Raw genomic sequence first — 18,840 nt, 5'->3', positions numbered from 1 at the left:
AGTCAAACTTTGTAAAAAGCAAGAAAAAGTGTCCCCATTGATCCGTTTGGAGATGGACGTAATCCGTTCTAAGAAGGAGAGAGGGAGGAAGGATCCCTTAATTTACGCTAATGGGACATCTGACAGAATAAAAGATATGAGCTCGACCAAACTCTGTTGACGTTAGGAGTTAGTGTTTTAATAAAATTGTATTGTAATATGGCTAATTATAAAGACATCTCTGTTTTTTCTTATAAATAATTGATTGATTAAAATCAGAACTGCGATAAAATTAAGATGAATCATTTTATAAAGAGATTACTGATTTTAGTGAACCTATATCACCATGCAACAGGATTTTCCCAATTCTTCCAGAAAAGTAATCTAAAATACCTTGGATATAGCATAAAAAAAAACAACAGCAACTGCAGTTGGTTAAGCATCATTTGGCCAATAATCAGCGGTGAAACATTATAAAAAATATATGGGCTAAACTATTATTTTCATTGATAGCATGTACAACTTAAAAACTAGCATATGTTATAGAGCCTACGGTTGAAATCTCTGTGGGGCAGTTTCACAAATGAAAGGAGTTTCATTTTTATTATCCAATTTACGGGTTATGTGAAAATCTAAAAAAAGACCACACAGTTTTTGCATCCAAAGGAAACACACAAACTCCCGAAATTAGAATTTTTTTGGAGCAAGTGTTAAGCATGTATCACGGCATACTCCACTTACCCTCAATCTATGGATAAGGACTCGTTTATTAGTGTGCCTAGGTTCACCCACTTGAAACTTTCCTATAATTTATTATAAACAGAAAATAAATTAACAAATTAGAGTTGAAACACGACTATTAGTAACACCAGTTAATTTTAACGATCATTGTTTCTTTATCGTATAATCGCTACGATTATTAACACCAGAAGACAAACTAGTAATCCTGAAAACTTTTCAAAGTCTTAACTTGGTCTGGAAATATATGCACGCCTCTCTATGACTCATTCATGTTCTAGCAAACTTACAGAAATTTGATCTGTCACTTGAATATTAATTGATATATTAACGGAAATCATCTACAGCCATAATCCACTCGGGAGAGCAGTATTTTCCGAGGTTGGGGGTATCCCTCGCGAATGACATACTGCGTTATTTATTAAATTTACTATGCTTTGTTTTTATCTCATCTTCCTTGAAAATATAATTTTATCTCAATATTCCCAAATCATAAATGATTTTTCTACTTAGAGGAGGATTTGTACAGTGCAGTAAATCATAAAAAGAAGTAAGAATAATTATAACAGGCACATTGAGAAGGTAAGATGGCTTTTAACCGAAGGGGTAAGAAAGTTACAACATGAATCAATGAATTGACTAAAAATGAAAACTATCTAGGACAATGCAATTTTGAAATGTTGAAAGAGCTTTTCAGATTAAAATAACAACAATAAACCTAAAAAACAAAATTACCTACGAGTAAATCGGTCATACGTAAACCAATAGTCAATTTCTGAGAGATACATTTTTTGGTAGAAATGTTTACAGTGATTACTCGGGCAATTATTACTTCCGATAATCTGTAACTTACCCTAGTTTCTTTTTTCCACTATGCATTCAATGTGGTCAATTGGAGCAGGGACTATGCCTCCTTGGACTTCTTCACCCCCTTAGATTTAAAAAAATACCTTTCTGGGGGTATTTACATTGAAAAATACTTTCACTTAGTATTTTCCCTAAGAAGATTGAAAAAAAGACAGATTTGTCCCAATCCTAGACATTGAAAAAATACACCCCCCCCCATTATTTTTATGATAGGAAAACTAGTGTCCTTATTATTATTTTTTTAAAGCAAATATTCCTGGTAGCGCAAACAATTCAGTTAACAAATCAAAATCCCTTGTTCAATTTTAAAAGCAACATTCAACAGATTGTTACAACTTTAAAATAACAAAAAGAAAAACCTTTAACATCGGGGTTTTCAGGTATGAAGAGACTTGAGTCTATCCAGAGGCCAAGAAACGTTTTATTGGATGCCCTTAATACACTAATAGGTATGGAATTGACGTTTATTCTTTGCCATAAATTGAATTTATATCTGTATACATTTTATGTAAATAGAATTACATAGAAGATATGTAAAAGAAAACAGATATAAGGATTATTGGTGGTTTCGAGCAGTAATTCCTAAAGAGGTCCAGCTGGACCCCCAGGTATGCACGGGAAACTTGACGGGGGTCTACGTTGGTGTGAAAAAAAAATGCGGGGTTCACAATTAGTAAAAGAGAGTCCACAAACTTTTATCTGTTTTCGATAGTGAATATTTAAAATGTTGGCTTGACTTCACCCGTTAATATGGGCATATATTATTTTAAGAAGCTCAGCGACTGTTACTTCTAAAATTTGGCATATTTCATATTCACTATAACATGACAATACTTGCAAAGCACTGCCGCTGCCGTCACCACCTTCCGCAACACTTGTTTAAACGTGCAAAAAGACGAAGTACGACTTGTGGTGAATGTGCTTGCGATCTTGCATGAACTTGTTTGATTTTTCACCAATATAAATAAGAATGCGGAGGAAAACGTTTTTCATTTGTTTCCGAATTTTTTAAAAGAAAAGTAAAGTGAATCGATGCTTGTGTTTGTCAGTGTAAGTGATCACCTGCCTGTGTGCCATAACTTTATATTTCTAATTTGTTATTTAATAATTTATTTTACACATAAAAAAAAAAAAAAAAAATGCAATCGGCTCAGTCGTTTTCATAAAACTCTATTATTTATTCCTTTTAAGATAAGGAATCAGTTTGCTGTTGGTTCTTTGTTTATTTAGCTGCAATAATTAATTTATTAATTTCATTGCTCCTTTTCTGTTCAAATAGCCATATCCTGTTAAGTAAGACCGCCATAAATTTACTAAAACACGTTTTTCTTTTTAATGTATAGGTCGGTAATTGATACGAAACACAGCTGAATCCAAGGAGAAATGTCGACAATACAGTGTTGATTATTTAAAATTTTGTTTTCTACCATCGAAGGCAGGCAAGCGGTTGCCATATGCCTTTTATGCAACAAAGTTTTGAGCTATGAAACCATCGAAGCTCGAATATCATCCAAGAAGGTGTCATCCTGATAAAATAGATAAAGATTTAGAATATTTTCAGAAATTGAAGATAAAAAAAAAAATGAAAACAGACCCACTGTGCACAGTATGTTTGCTTCAATGTCTGAAAGAAACGATGATGGCTTGCGAGCATTTTACAATATCCCATGACTTATAGCGAAATCTGGAAAACCGCACACCATTGGAGAACAGTCAATCTTAACCCCTGATAAAGAGGCCTTAAAAACTGTTCAGCACAGATCCACGTTCGAGATACTCAAAAGAATTCCTTTGAGCAACAACACTGTACAAAGACGTATTGATGAAATGAGCTTATATTGAAAGTTTCTTATGGAATTATCTGCAAACAACTTATTTTTCTATTCAACTGGACGAGCCAACATTAACCGGTAATGACGTATTATTATTGGCGTATGTTCAATTTGAAATTCCTGAAGACTTACTATTCGCGAAAACTTTAAAGACGGGCACGAAAGCCAAATCAATATTTATTGTCCTGGGTGATTTTTTTAAGGAAAAGTTGTTTCCATTCACATACGTTATTTCGGCGGCAACAGATGGAGCTCCTGCCATGGTCGGGCAATATCGTGGGTTAATAAGCCATCTTAAAGAAATTATACCGGAGGTAACTGCAATTCACTGTGTCATCCTACGACAACATCTAGTAGCGAAAAATTTGAGTGAGAAAGTGCAGCAATCACTTCAATTTGTGATTAATGCAGTAAACAAAATAAGAAGTACTTCATTGAATTCACATTTATTTGCACAATTGTGCTATGAAAATGATGAAAAATTTCAACGATTGCTCTTACATATTGAAGTACGCTGGTTATCTTAGGGTGCATGTTTAACAAGACTTTACTCAATTTTTTAATTAGTGTTAGAGTTTCTGGAAAGTAAAGATTCAGATTTAAGAGAAAACCTGACCAATTCGAAAGCAGACATCGCGTATTTGATAGATATGTTCAAAAAATTTAATGACATTTACTTAGAATTAAAAGGGACAGTCTCAATTAAAAAAAAAACAAAAAAAAAACAAAGGGTGTAATTTCAGCTTTTCTTGGAAAATTGAAATATATGAAGCAAAATATTAGTCGGCGTGAATTGTCCCAGTTTTTAAACTTGTAACAGGTAGAATGCCTTGACGAGGATATTCTGAAATACGTTCAACATTTAATTGCCCTGCATGATGACTTCAAAATCGATTTGAAGATATTCTGACGATGGAAACACCACCATGGATCATAAATCAATTTCATAAAACGGAATTGGGCAATGTTATATTACAAGAAGAGCTACTTGAGCTTAGCACTAATCAGGAACTGAAGGTGAAATTTAAAAGAGAGTATCAAACATTTTTGTTGCAGGCTGAAACGCCCGAAAAAATCCTGGACTGTGGGTAATTGCGAAAAAGCTTTTGATAGCATTTCTCTCGTCAAGTCTTGACGAAAAGAGTTTAGTGTCGTCACAAACCTTTTAATGGAAAAAAGGAGCAGATTGAATATCACAGAACAGGGAGATATGCGGTTATTCCTAACAAAATTGAACTCTAACATTGATTATCTGCTGTCATTTCATCAAGTACATCCTTCCCATCAACATCTGGCAATTTTTTGGAACTTACTTTACGTTATTAATGAGGAGTGTGCTGTGAGTATATGTCAAAACATTAATTGAATGGACACAATTTTTTGATTGGTCAATATTACATTTTGACAACCACTCCCTGTACAATCTGTTTATTAATCAACCAATCAATTTTCCCTTTCTTCTCAAAAACTGTTAACTCGTGGAAGGAACTTATCCACAAAGCTGATCTTCACATTTTTGTCGAATTTTTGAAATATGGTAGAGATGCAGTTGACGGGAGTCAAACGGAAACAATAAAATTTTTAAAGTGGTCTACGAAAAAAAAGTTTGGGAACCTCTGTTTTAGAGGGATAATATTGGTAATTTAGACATGAAGTATGAAATAAATAGAGAAACAAGACATCCGCCCTGGACTTAATAATTTTGATCCACCGCGTAGATTATAAAAGGCTATGTAATACTCACACTTGATATATTACTTACAATTAATTACATAATGCTCACATGATAATATTGATAACGCCCACAATTTAATTTACCATAAGAAGTATCCCCGGGGAAAGTATGATGTAAAGTTGATTTAATATTGAGACTAACAAAATACAATATTCAATAAATTTACTCTTATTGTTTAACGGGAAAACAACACCAAATTATAAAGCTGTGTAGCGTATAAACAACTTACCATTATGGGACAAAGTGGTGCTAATTGGTCATACAGAGTTCTAGCTTCAGCAATGTTACAAGCCTAAAAGACGAAGAAAGTTGATCATTACTAACCTTTTTTTTTAAAGTAGAATTATTCGTTATCACCCTAATAGTATTGCGTTTGAATTTTTCATTCCTTGCATTTGTCAACATAAATTTCGTAGGCTAATCAAATTACAGCGTATAAACGCTCGTTCAAGACTGCCTTATTGAATTTTGACACTTTTTGTTACTTTTGAAGATTTTGTGTTGCCATGAACAGTGTAGATTCAAAAACATACTGGTAAAAGAACTAGCCATGCCAGCTACATTTTTAAGTCCCTACTAAACTATGGCTTTATTATATGTAGATTATTTTCATGGAAAAGATTTGTGTTAAATTTTCTTATTATTCTAAAATCGTCCTTCAAGTTGCCAATAGTCTCAGACAAAAAACAAAAGCACTTTTTCAAAACTAGATGACTCTTACTTCACAATAAAAAAGGAAACCAAATTTCCATACAATTTTCATGTTGTCCAATGAGCAAGTTTTCGGTACTTATAGTTTGGAAAACAGCCATTTTTTAACTTGCTCACAAAAACCTGAGCCCGTACCTCAAATTTTAAGTTGAAATTTATTTAAAAGAAATAGCTATCGCAAGCCCGGCTGGACAAAAAACTTACATGTCAAAGTGAAAACAAAAACAGAATAACATCAGAAAAGTTTTAAAAACACGTAACGTGAAAAATTATGGTACGCAAAATAGTATTTGCTAGTGATAGTCACCAGGGTTGACACCATGATAGGGTGATAATCGGGATTCGGAGAGCCAAATTTTTTTCGGGGAGATATAGATTTTCGGGGAGACCCCTGAAAATTCAGGGATAGTGGAACCCCAGCTTCGACTATACATCATACTATGATGGTCTTTATTTGGAAGTTTTTCTATTCGCTTTTATTTTATTTTTATGTAACGTTTTTGTCTTTTTGTTCATTTTCTTGCCATATTTATGTGTTTGTTTAAACTAAGTTTTTAGTAGTTTGTTTTTTCGCTGAATCACTAAAAAATTTCTCCTTTTTTGAATATTTTCTTGTCGTCTTAATTACCCATAGAATGGATTTTTGTTTTGTTAACAGAAACAATAGATCAAAAGTAAAGCATAAAATCGATAGTTGAAAGTAGCAAGGAATTGTTTCATTTAAAAAAAAATCACTAGCACCTTTTCGCACCCCCTCCTGCAATATTAAAATGAAAAGACAAAGAATTAAAACCATTGCAAACCATACAGATACAAGTAAACTGGCAAAACAATGCATCATCATTTTTATAAAAGTTGTAAAAAAAGAAACAAAACAATAAAATTAAAAACATGAATATACATGCATACATAAGGTTCATAACTGTCCAAAAAATAAAAAAAAATATAACAAACAAAACTAGGAAATCAAAAAAGTCAATAAAACATAAAAAAGAGGCGAAAAACAATCAGATAGAAAATAAACAAGCGGTAATTTAGTTGTACGTTTTCTTAATTAATATATTGACCCTTGAGTGCTGAAGAGTTTAGTTCCCACGGGGCCCTCTCGCTGTTTACAAGGGTTCATTTTTAGGCCCTACTCCTTGAAAATTCAACGTCTTAGCAAGCCAAATACAAGGTCTGGGGCTGAGAGGGAAGAACAATATCGTTCCTCATCCCCCTGCATGTATACACAATTACAAACATTCAACAAATAAATAAGACAATTTGAGCAACAAAATATATTTTTCACTTAAGACTGATGGCAAATTTATGTACTAGCTCAGAAAATAGTCATTAGAAAGATAAATCAATAAGTAATTTATTACGCCTTCTACAATTTCTGCGATCTGTAAAGATAATTAGCTTCTTTTCAATGATAACGATAATTAGACTGTCATCTTAGTTTTCTTTCAATTCTCTTAGCCTTCGTCATTTTTTTTCGTTGGTTCCTTTTAAACCTTGTCTTAATTGCCAATACACCTTCTTTCCCCTTTTGGCTCTTATAATCGACCCTCTTTGGAATGAGGACTCTTTTGAATATCTTAAAGACAAGCATGATTGGACAACTAGATCCATGAATCTGGATGGCTCTTAAGGACACGCACAAGGGAATGCAAGAGGACAACAATTACCCTAGGGAGACCAAATATGCATATTGTACAACATAATATGAATTTTCCAAAATAAATATAACATTTTTCTGGCAAATGATCTTCTTTTTACCTTTCACCCCCCCCCCTTCCCCTTTCAAATTCCCAAAGGAGCCCGTGTTATGCATCCGCGGTGTTATTTTGTTAAATTGTAATTGTTAATCCCCCTTGTAACATTTAGTAGTTGTTTGTATTTTCTCAACTATTTATTGCGTGGGGATTAATTTGAATGAAAACCAAGTTGCCGTCAAGCCATGGCTAATTGAAAAAAACAAGAGCTAAGAGCTCTTATGGCACTTGTGACGAGGTCGGAAGAGCCAAGAGCGAAGAGCTCATATGGCATGAGCTCTAGTGAAATTTTAAGAATCAATAGACTGCTTTAAAAGGAAAATCAGAGGCTTAACGCCGGTCAGGATTAAAAATAAGAGCTTTGAGTCATGAGGTCAAAAATCCGTTAAGATCCGATTACCCACTCGTAAGTTAAAAATACCTCAATTTTTCTAAATTTTCCTTTCCCTTCAGCTCACTTCATTTTAGGTTTCCCGACCCCAACTCCCCCCAATGTCACATGATCCGGCCGGGATTTAAAATAAGAGCTCTGAGACACGATACCCTTCCCAACATAAAATTTCATCAAGATCCGATCACCCGTTCGTAAGTTGAAAATACCTCCTTTTTTGTAATTTTGCCGATTTAACCGCCCCCCCCCCAGATGGTCGAATCTTGGAACCGACAGTTTCTAATTTAATCTGGTCTGGTTCCTGATAGGCCTACCCAATTTCATCGTCCTAGCTTACCTGGAAGTGCCTAAAGTAGCAAAACCGGGACAGACACACCGACAGACGGACAGACAGACCGACAGAATTTGCGATCGCTTTATGCCACTTGGTTAATAACCAGTGCCATAAAAACAAGACATATAGTCTGAGTGAGAGGCAAAGCTGGCACGAGCCTTTTTCAGATTGAATATACTCATTGAATATACAATCTGACCGTAGGATAATGTTTTGCATGGTGACAGGAACCGTGAATAACTAAATTCATAAAGGATTTAGGAGACCTTTCCTTTGTCATCAGCTGGGATGCAGAAAACCTAGAAAATACGTGAAACTTCAATGAGAATTCTGGCCCAAAATCTCACCAGATCTTCTGGCAATGTTTGTTTGTCTGGCAATGTCTTCTGTGAGCAAACAGGAGATGATTTTGTTGAGCACTTTGCAACTGGACTAAAAATTGCTGTTCATGGTTTCAATAGCCTTGTTATTTAAATTTCAAGAGGAACTAAATTGTCGAATAACTTCTTTAAAAACACATAACATCCTCGTTCAACTTGAAGTAGATTTTACTCTAGTCCGATCTATAAGAATAGCCTAAGCCTTCACAGAGACTCAGGTTCAACTCAAGACATCTTTTCCAGAGCAGGCCAGTTACATATCTCACTCTACTTTGAAACGAGAAATCAACGCTATCAGAAAAAAAAAAGTAAAGACTATTTCTTTTTATTCCGAAAAAATTGTATTGCGATGGACCGTACGTCCCTAAACGCGAATTTTCAGCAAAAAGGGAAAACCTGTAGTGACAGTCAAGAACAAAACCATAATACAAGAGTCTGTGGAAGTAAAGGAAGAGCTATCAACTCAATGTAAACATTGATAGGCACAGATTTCACTCGATGAAGCTAGTACCTTTTGTCAGACTTAAATTTACTCCCTATGGAGAATAGGAATACATTTAAAAATGTGCCAAAAGAGAAAAATTCGAGATACTCTCAAATAAACCAAGTTCAAAAAAGAAACTCCTGGCAATGCTTGCTACTCGGGGAAAATTTCTTTCTGACCCTCTTGGAACATATCCTTGCAAGCATTTGTGGTCTAAGAGTGAGAATCATCAGCCCAGATGAAATACGCTTTACATAGAAAAATGGCAGTGTGCATCGTTGTGAACCCCCCCCCCCCGACCGTTGAACCAAACCAGTCTGTTGTGATCACTACGGACTCTGAAAATAATAATGATAACGCGCCCTTATTCAAAGAATCTTCATACCTTCTTTAATGTATCGGGGAAGTAGAAGACAAACCCAGAATTACCCTGAAAGATGATTATCATCCTTCTATAAAACCAGCAAAACATGTCCCATTAGCGCTAAACAGTATAAACTCAATTATAATAACGATGATCCAGAAAGAATTGAGCCAATCTTCTGGCCACTAATTGGGCTTACCAAAGGAGTGGTCGAAAAGTCCAGTGGATAACTGCGTATCCGCATTGCCCACAAAAACTTCACAAAAATACCGATTAAAAGATCTAACCATCCTGTATTTGCGTTTGAGGAGGCAATTCAATGAAATATAAGAGCTACATCCTTCGCTAAAATCGATTCCTGACATGATTATTAGTCACCCTGCCTAGACGAAGAACTATAATCGACACAGACAAAATGTACACCCTTTGGCCGCTCGATATTCAAAACGATGCCCCTTGCATTGATTTTAGCTCAGTGGGAGTTTCAGAGAAGGGTGAAGCATTATTCGAAGACAATCATTTATGAAATTAACAATTGTGCTTCAAAATCCAAAGAGTGTAAGGCTAACATGACTGCTGTACTTATGCGAGCTAGACAGAAAGGCGTAAAACTTAATAACGGAAAGTTCTTTCTCAGTGCAATATTAAACCTTTCCTCATAGCGAGTTGTTTCCGCTAAATCTCGACTTGCTGCTGTTCAGCTTCAAACAAATAAAATCCTATCCTTTGCACCCAGAATGCTTAATAATATCGAGAAACCATACTCACAAACTGAAACGAAACTTTATGCAATCTTATTCAAATATTGTCATTTTTAAGAGTTTCTATATGCTATTAATTATTTATTATTACTGAGCATTGACCCTGGAAACACTGCTAAATAGAATATATAAATACGTCTAAGAGGTTATTTTTTTTTTCAACATCACTATCACTGTAAAGAAAAACACCAGAATAACAAAAAACAAATATTAACAAAATAATGTTTGAATCACGGCTACAGCTCTACATAATCACCTACACGATTAAGGCATTTGTCATATCCGTGAACAGGCTTAATAATTCTACATAAAATGTATCGCCTATAATTTGAATTAAGTTGCAAAGGTTTTTTAGAGCTTCTCGTCAGCTCGGAAGCGCTGCCCCTCCTCCTAAGGCACTTCTTTAATGTCAAGAAAAAGATGGAAACCACAAGGCACTAAATCGGGACTATATGATGGACATTCACAAAAATACGCAGTAATGAATTTACAAAAATTACCCGAACAAGTCCCAAAATTCAAATAAACGTTCAACAGCCGCAAGGTTATGATAACTGTTTTCTGGACCGAAAAGGCGTATTGCTTGTGGAGTTCAGGCTGCCAGGCATAACAATTACTGTAGATTCCTATTGGGATTAAATGAAAAAACAAACAAGTTGTTTCAACTGAAAGTAAGGAGCGACATTAAAACTTAAAACAAACAGAAATGATTCCGTATATGAAAGGGACTGCCTCGCCCCAACGTCCCCCTCTTTACGCTAAAGTTTGACTCTTTGTCACAATTCCACTTTTTAAAACAATGAAAACTTTAGCGTAAAGACCGGGACACTGAGAAGGGAACAGCCCCTTTCATATACGTAACAATTCCTATTCGTTTAAGTTTTAATGCCACTCCTTACTTACAGTTGAAAAAAGCCCTCTTTTTTTTAATTATTTTCTCATTGTTTTTCTTAAATAATGCAAGAAAATCCTGCGCCTCTTTCATGAAAATTCTCTTCCCTCATAATAAATTCCTCCATGAAAAGATCCTCCCACGGACCCCCCCCCCTCTCCCCCCCAACGCGAAAGAGTCTCCCCTGAAAAAGTTTGTACATTTACCAAAAACCATTACTATACGTAAACAATGGTCAAAGTTTGTAACTTGCAGCCCCTCCCCCGGGGACTGTGGGAGATTAAGTCGCCCCAAAGACATATTTATTAGGTTTTTCGACTATGATGAATATCTCAAAATTTTGATCTGGCGAATTTGGGAAAAAATGAGCGTGGGAGGGGGCCTAGGTGCCCTCCAATTTTTTGGTCACTTAAAAAGGATACTAGAACTTTTAATTTCAATTAGAATGAGACCTCTCTCGACATTCTAGGACCACTGGGTCGATACAGTGACCCTGAAAACAAAAAAACAAAAACAAAAAAAAAACAAACAAACAAATAAACACGCATCCGTGATCTGTCTTCTGGCAAAAAATACAGAATTCCATATTTTTGTAGATAGGAGGTTGAAACTTCCATAGTTGGGTTCTCTGATACGATGAATCTGACAGTGTGATTTTCGTTAAGATTCTATGACTTTTAGGAGGTGTTTCCCCCTATTTTCTAAAATAAGGCAAAGTTTCTCAGGAACGTAACTTTTTATGGGTAAGACTAAACTTGATAAAACTAATATATTTAAAATCAGGTTCTACGATTTTATAGTAAGAACAAGAATCGTACAATACGATTCTTTTGATGTAACTATTGGTATAAAAATTTCGTTTTTTAAGAATTTTGGTTACTATTGAGCCAGGTATCTAGAATGGGCAATCAAAGCAGACGAAGAAGTACGCCAACTTAACCTGATTCATAACAATGCTAGTCCTCACAGCGCTCGTGTAACCCAACGAAGATGAAGCTTGAGGGGCAGGCGCTTCCAAACGGACAAGGGGCTCAAAAAACAGCCATAAATCATTTTAAATTACCGACGGCGAAATTTTATGAGGAAGGTAATGCATAGTTTGCTCACAGATATAACAAATGCCTCAATCGTCAAAGTGATTACCATCTAATCGTTATGTTATTGCTAGGAACCCTAGGCAATTTTACCTGGAATGTCATTTGAAGGCAGCAGCATCCCATACCAAATCCCATAGCATCCATATAAATAGAATTAGGTTTATTAGAACCGGCAGCTTGTTCATCCGCTCCAAATTTGGTAAGGTCTTCCAAATATGGCCAAGGTGTCTTTACATCTCTAAATACTGTTAAAAGTTTAATATGCAACGAATTGTAAATTACCACAACAGCAAATAATAGGGTTTTGAACTTTGTCATTGGTACATATTATAAAATATAAGAACACGGACAATTCGTAAAACTGTGACATAGTACAAAATCAAAACTTTAAATAATTTCTTAAGCAACACTGTCTTTCATCTAAATAAAAATTAACAAGAAACTGGCAAAAAACCTTTCACTTTCTTAATTAGTTTTTTTTTGGCCCGTTTTCCGTTTCTTCTGAAATTGAATCAACAATTTTATCTAACTTTGTATATGAAAAAAAGAGGAGTCCCGTGACACAATCAATTTAGAATAAAGAATAAAATGAGAAAAACGGATGGTAAATATCACAACATACCCTGAATACAGCTGGGAATATAAAGAAACTACAAATAGGATATATTACACGAAGAAAATTTAGATAGCAAACAATAACGGGATGGAATTTTCCAACATCTTGGATGAGGCTTAAACATCCAATATTGCTTCAAATATGTTATTTTTTGAAAAATCTGTCTGTGCTTTTTTCAGCTAATGATAGTCACTGGATGAGGCCAAAATATTTAGCGTTTGAATGGTTTAGTTTTATATACTGTTGAAAGCCTTATTTGAAGTTTTTCTTTTCTTCTCATAGGCAGCGCAATAGCGCTGCCTAAGTAAAGAGTGATGTGGGTATAATGTATTATTTAGTCATTTTTTTTTTGGTTTTAGACCAGGCCACTTCGCAACGAAGGAGTTGTCGTAGAAGCTTTGAAAAGGGCTCACTCGATTGGAAATTCAAAGGGCTAGTGCCCTTTATAATAGTCGAAAGTGATTGGAGGGCAACTAATCCCCCTCCCACGTCCACAATTTCCCCAAATACACCCAATCAAAATTTCGAGATAGCCATTTTGTTTTACGCATTTGAAAGGTCCGGAAATTATGTATATGAGGATGACACCCACAACCTACACCCCTCTGGGCAAGGGTTGTAAGTTAAGCCCTGGGGACACATAAGGTTTATAAAAAAAAGGGTGATCGTATGAACTTCGCAGGAGGCTTATTGGATTGCTAATCAGTAGTTGTGATGTCCTTTTTGAGATTAAGAGTGATGGGAGGGTGGATACCCCCTCCACACCTCGTATTTTCCCGTAATGATCTGATGGAAATTTTTGAGACGGCCATTTGTTGCCGTAGAAACTTAGGAAAAAGCTCATTTAATTAGAAATTGAAACGGATAGTGCCTTTTTTAATAGTCGAAAGTGATCAGAGGGCAACTAACCCCCCACCCACAACCAGAACTTTCCCAGTCAAATCCAATCAAAATTTTGAGATAGCCAATTGATCTGATCAACCGTTCGTAAGTTAAAAATACTTCAATTTTTCTATTTCTTCCGAATTAACGGGCCCCCCACTCCCCTCCAGATGGTCAAATCGGGAAAACGACTATCTCTAATTTAATCTGGTCCGGTCCCTGATACGCCTGCCAAATTTGATCGTCCTGCCTTACCTGGAAGTGCCTAAAGTAGCAAAACCGGGACCGACAGACCGACAGAATTTGCGATTGCTATATGTCACTTGGTTAATACCAAGTGCCATAAAAACTTTAAACGTTTTTATGCCGTCTTTAAAAAGAATTATTAGTAGATATGTGCACAGTTATGCTAATACTACTTTTACTGCTACATTTACTACTACTACTACTTCTATTGCAACTACTCGTAGGGCTGAGAGCATTGACATGAAATTTCAAAAAGTATACAAAGGTACAGGTTAAGCTTTAAGGTTTAAGGGTAAGTTGTGGGGGATTTTGAACTAGCCAGAAGGAACTATATGTATACTTTTAATACTATCACTACAGTTAATGTAACTAATGACGCTAAAAGTATTAAGATGAAACTTTTAGGGAACGTTTAGGAGTTTCAGCTAAAGGAAAAACTGTATGCATGCAGTTTTAAAAAGGGCATATAAGCAATACCATAGGCAGCATCACTCTTTAATAGCTAGAAATATCATTGAAACTTTTAAACGAGCTAATTCAATTCGAAAACAAAAGTTCTGTTGCCCTTTTTAAGAGTAACAAGAGATTGAAGGGCAAGCAGCCATTCTCTCAAGCCCCTTTATTTTCCAAACGCATCCAGTCAAAATTTTGAGACAGCCATTTTGTTCACCATAGTAGAACGGTCCAGCGACTAGTGTCTTTAGGAATACTAGGCATTTCAACCCCCTCCCTAATTATGAAATTGGCCCGATATGCTTTAAAACTAAATGTTACTTTAAGGCATTGTGTTTATGGTTGCCAATAAGACACCTCAGCAATATATTGAGAGCGATTGGGGGATACTACAACTACTTCTGCTCTTACAATTTAAATAAATAAAAAGAGTGTAAGTGTATCCAGGGTGTCAAAGAGCATAGATAGAATCTTTTAGGAATGATATTAAGTTTTATTTTTCAGGCCAACTTCAGAGGCTATAAAATTAAAATAAAAAATACTCTCTGTGTCAGGATTAAAAATAGTTGAAAAATCTTTTCTAACATACAAATAGCAACCCATACTATGGATTCTTTGAGAAACAAGAGCTAAAAGCTCATATGGCACTTGTGACGAGACAAGAAGAGCTAAGAGCCAATAGATCATATGGCATGAGCTCAAACAAACTTCTAAGAATCAATAGATTGATTTAAAAGGAAAATCAGAGGCTTAATGCCGGTCAGGATTTAAAATAAGAGCTCTGAGTCACGACGTCCTTCTAAATATCAAAATTCATTAAGATCTGATCACCCACTCGTAAGTTATAAATACCTAATTTTTTCTAATTTTCCCTCTCCCTTTAGCTCCCCAGATAGTCGAATCTGGGAAAACGACTTTATCAAGTCAATTTGTGCAGCTCCCTGACACGCCTACCAATTTTCATCGTCCTAGCACGTCTAGAAGTACCAAACTCGCCAAATCACTGAAAACCCCTCCCCCCACAACTCCCCCAAAGAGAGCGAATTGAATTTCAAATTTTTCAGAATTATCCCCCCCCCCAATAGAGCAGATCCGTTCCAATTAAGTAAATCACGTATATAAGACTTCTGCTTATTTTTCTACCAAGTTTCATCCCGATCCCTCCAATCTAAGCGTTTTCCATGATTTTAGGTTTCCCAACCCCAAACTCCCCCCAATGTCACCAGATCCGATCGGGATTTAAAATAAGAGCTTTGAGACACGATATCCTTCTAAATATCAAATTTCATTGAGATCCGATCACCCGTTCGTAAGTTAAAAATACCTCATTTTTTCTAATTTTTCAGAATTAACCCCCCCCCCAACTACCCCAAAGAGAGCGGATCCGTTCCGGTTATTTCAATCATGTAACTAGGACTTGTGCTTATTTTTCCCACCAAGTTTCATCCCGATCCCTCCACTCTAAGTGTTTTCCAAGATTTTAGGTTTCCCCCTCCCAACTCCCCCCAATGTCACCAGTTCCGGTCGGGATTTAAAATAACAGCTCTGAGACACGATATCCTTCCAAACATCAAATTTCATTAAGATCTGATCGACCGTTCGTAAGTTAAAAATACTTCATTTTTTCTACTTTTTTCAAATTAACTGGCCCCCCACTCCTCCCCAGATGGTCAAATCGGGAAAAAGACTATTTCTAATTTAATATGGTCCGACCCCTGATACGCCTGCCAAATTTCATTGTCCTAGCTTATCCGGAAGTGCCTAAAGTAGCAAAACCGGGACCGACAGAATTTGCGATTGCTATAAGTTACTTGGTTAATACCAAGTGCCATAAAAACTGAAAAGATATAAAATATTACTTTTTCCATGCAAAAGACTATGTCAATAAAAACGAACAGAAATTACTTCAAAAAACTTTTCCGCAAAACAAGTTTTTCAAAGATAAGTAAAGAGCTCAATTAAGCCAAGAATGAGCGAAAATAAAATAAAAAAATCATCCAAGCGTAAAACTACCACAAATCACTATTAATAAATAAATGAAACTCAAACCTAATGGAAATTACACTAAATAGCCAAGTCAGACTCAAAACAAGCACAAATTAACATGAATAGGGCTGATAACGCCCATGCCTTCTCAAGACCAGAACACAATTTGCGCTTTACTGAAAACAAAATACGTTTGAAATGTTTTCATTTTTTTTACTTCCATAAATAAAAATTATCAAAACTTTTAAGGAATAAACATCAGTATATGTCAATCAAAATAACAATCCACGATCATTTATTTGATTTTGTTGTTTTGTTTTTTTTTTCAGTAAAGCGCAAATTGTGTTCTGGTCTTGAGAAGACATGGGGGTTATCAGCTCTACTCATATTAATTTTTTCTCGTTTTGAGTTTGACCTGGCTATTTATTTTAATTTCTGTGCACTTTAACCTGGGATGATATGGATAAATATTTATAGCACCGATGGAAGTCAAGTGTCCAGTGAATTCATTTAAAAAGGCAAGAAACTGGAAATTCAATATATTATTCTGCAATATTATAGGATAACAAGCAAAATTGCTCTGTCAGTGATAATTAATTAGCATTCTTTTTCAAGAATTAAATAAAAAACAAGCTTATTTAACTGAAAGTAGGGAGCAACATTAAAACTTAACACGACCAGAAATTACTCCGTGTATGAAAGGGGCTGTTCCTCCCTCAACGTCCAGCTCTTTACGCTAAAGTTTTACTCTTTCTCTCAATTTTACTTTATTAAACAGTAAATAACTTTAGCGTTAAGAGCAGGACGTTGAGGGAGGAACAATCCCTTTCATACACGGAGTAATTTCCATTCGTTTTAAGTTTTAATGTTGTTCCTTATTTTCAGTTAAAAAAACTTGTTTTTATGGCACTTAGTATTAACCAAGTGACATATAGCAATCGCCAATTCTGTCGGTCTGTCTGTCTGTCGGTCCCGGTTTTGCTACTTTAGTCACTTCCAGGTAAGCTAGGACGATGAAATTTGGCAAGCGTATCAGGGACCGGACCAGATTAAATTAGAAATAGTCGTTTTCCCGATTTGACCATCTGGGGGGGGGGGAGTTTAGAATGATATTGTGTCTCAGAGCTCATATTTTAAATCCCGACCGGATCTGATGACATTGGGGGGAGTTGGAGGGGGGAAACCTAAAGTCCCGGTTTTGCTACTTTAAGCACTTCCAGGTAAGCTAGGACAATGAAATTTGGCAAGCGTATCAGGGACCGGACCAGATTAAATTATAAATAGTCGTTTTCCCGATTTGACCATCTGGGGGGAGGAGTGGGGGGCCGGTTAATTCGGAAAAACTAGAAAAAATGTAGTATTTTTAACTTACGAATAGATGACCGGATCGTAATGAAATTTGATTTTTAGAAGGAATTCATGTCTCAGAGCTCTTATTTTAAATCCCGACCGGATCTGATGACATTGGGGGGAGTTGGAGGGGGGAAACCTAAAATCTTGGAAAACACTTAGAGTGGAGGGATCGGGATGAAACTTGATGGGAAAAATAAGCGCAAGTCCCAGATACATGATTGACATAATCGGAACTGATTCGCTCTCTTTGGGGTAGTTGGGGGTGGGGGAGTAATTCTTAAAAATTAGAAAAAATGAGGTATTTTCAACTTACGAACGGGTGATCGGATCTCAATGAAATTTGATGTTTAGAAGGATATCGTGTCTTAGAGCTCTTATTTTAAATCCCGACCGGATCTGGTGACGGGGGCGGGGAGTTGGGAGGGGGAAACCTAAAACTTGGAAAACACTTAGAGTGGAGGGATCGGGATGAAACATGGCGGGAAAAATAAACACAAGTCCTATATAGATGATTGACATAAACGGAACGGATCCGCTCTCTTTGGGGTAGTTGGTGGGGGTATTTCTGAAAAATAAAAAAAAGAGGTATTTTTAACTTACGAACGGGTGATCGGATCTCAATGAAATTTGATATTTAGAAGGATATCGTGGCTCAGAGCTCTTATTTTAAACCCGACTGGATCTGGTGACATTGGGGGGAGTTGGGAGGGGGAACCTAAAACTTGGAAAACACTTAGAGTGGAGGGATCGGGATGAAACTTGGTGGAAAAAAAACTCGAGTCCTAGATACATGATTGACATAACCAGAACGGATCAACTCTCTTTGGGGTAGTTGGGGGGGAGGGGTTAATTCTGAAAAATTAGAAAAAATGAGGCGTTTTTAACTTACGAACGGGTGATTGGATCTCCACGAAATTTGATATTTAGAAGGATATCGTGTCTCAAAGCTCTTATTTTATATCCTGACCGGATCTGGTGA

At 35.9% G+C, this 18,840-nt stretch overlaps 1 protein-coding gene across 5 annotated transcripts in view; it reads right to left on the bottom strand.

The window, feature by feature from the left end:
- The window catches only part of LOC136031221 (glutamate--cysteine ligase catalytic subunit-like), a 76,100-nt gene that overhangs the window by 15,751 nt on the left and 41,509 nt on the right, over nucleotides 1–18,840 (bottom strand). For all 5 annotated transcript variants that reach the window (XM_065710615.1, XM_065710614.1, XM_065710619.1 and 2 more), the window contains 2 exons: nucleotides 12,416–12,570; nucleotides 5,381–5,443 (listed from right to left, as the gene is read on the bottom strand). In XM_065710615.1, coding sequence (XP_065566687.1) covers nucleotides 5,381–5,443; nucleotides 12,416–12,570 — 218 coding nt within the window. The remainder of the gene's footprint in view (nucleotides 1–5,380; nucleotides 5,444–12,415; nucleotides 12,571–18,840) is intronic.

The sequence above is a fragment of the Artemia franciscana genome, chromosome 9 (assembly GCF_032884065.1).
Source record: "Artemia franciscana chromosome 9, ASM3288406v1, whole genome shotgun sequence".
NCBI lineage: Eukaryota > Metazoa > Arthropoda > Branchiopoda > Anostraca > Artemiidae > Artemia > Artemia franciscana.
Note: the sequence above shows the minus strand (reverse complement) of the source record. Positions and strands in the feature narration are given on the sequence as shown.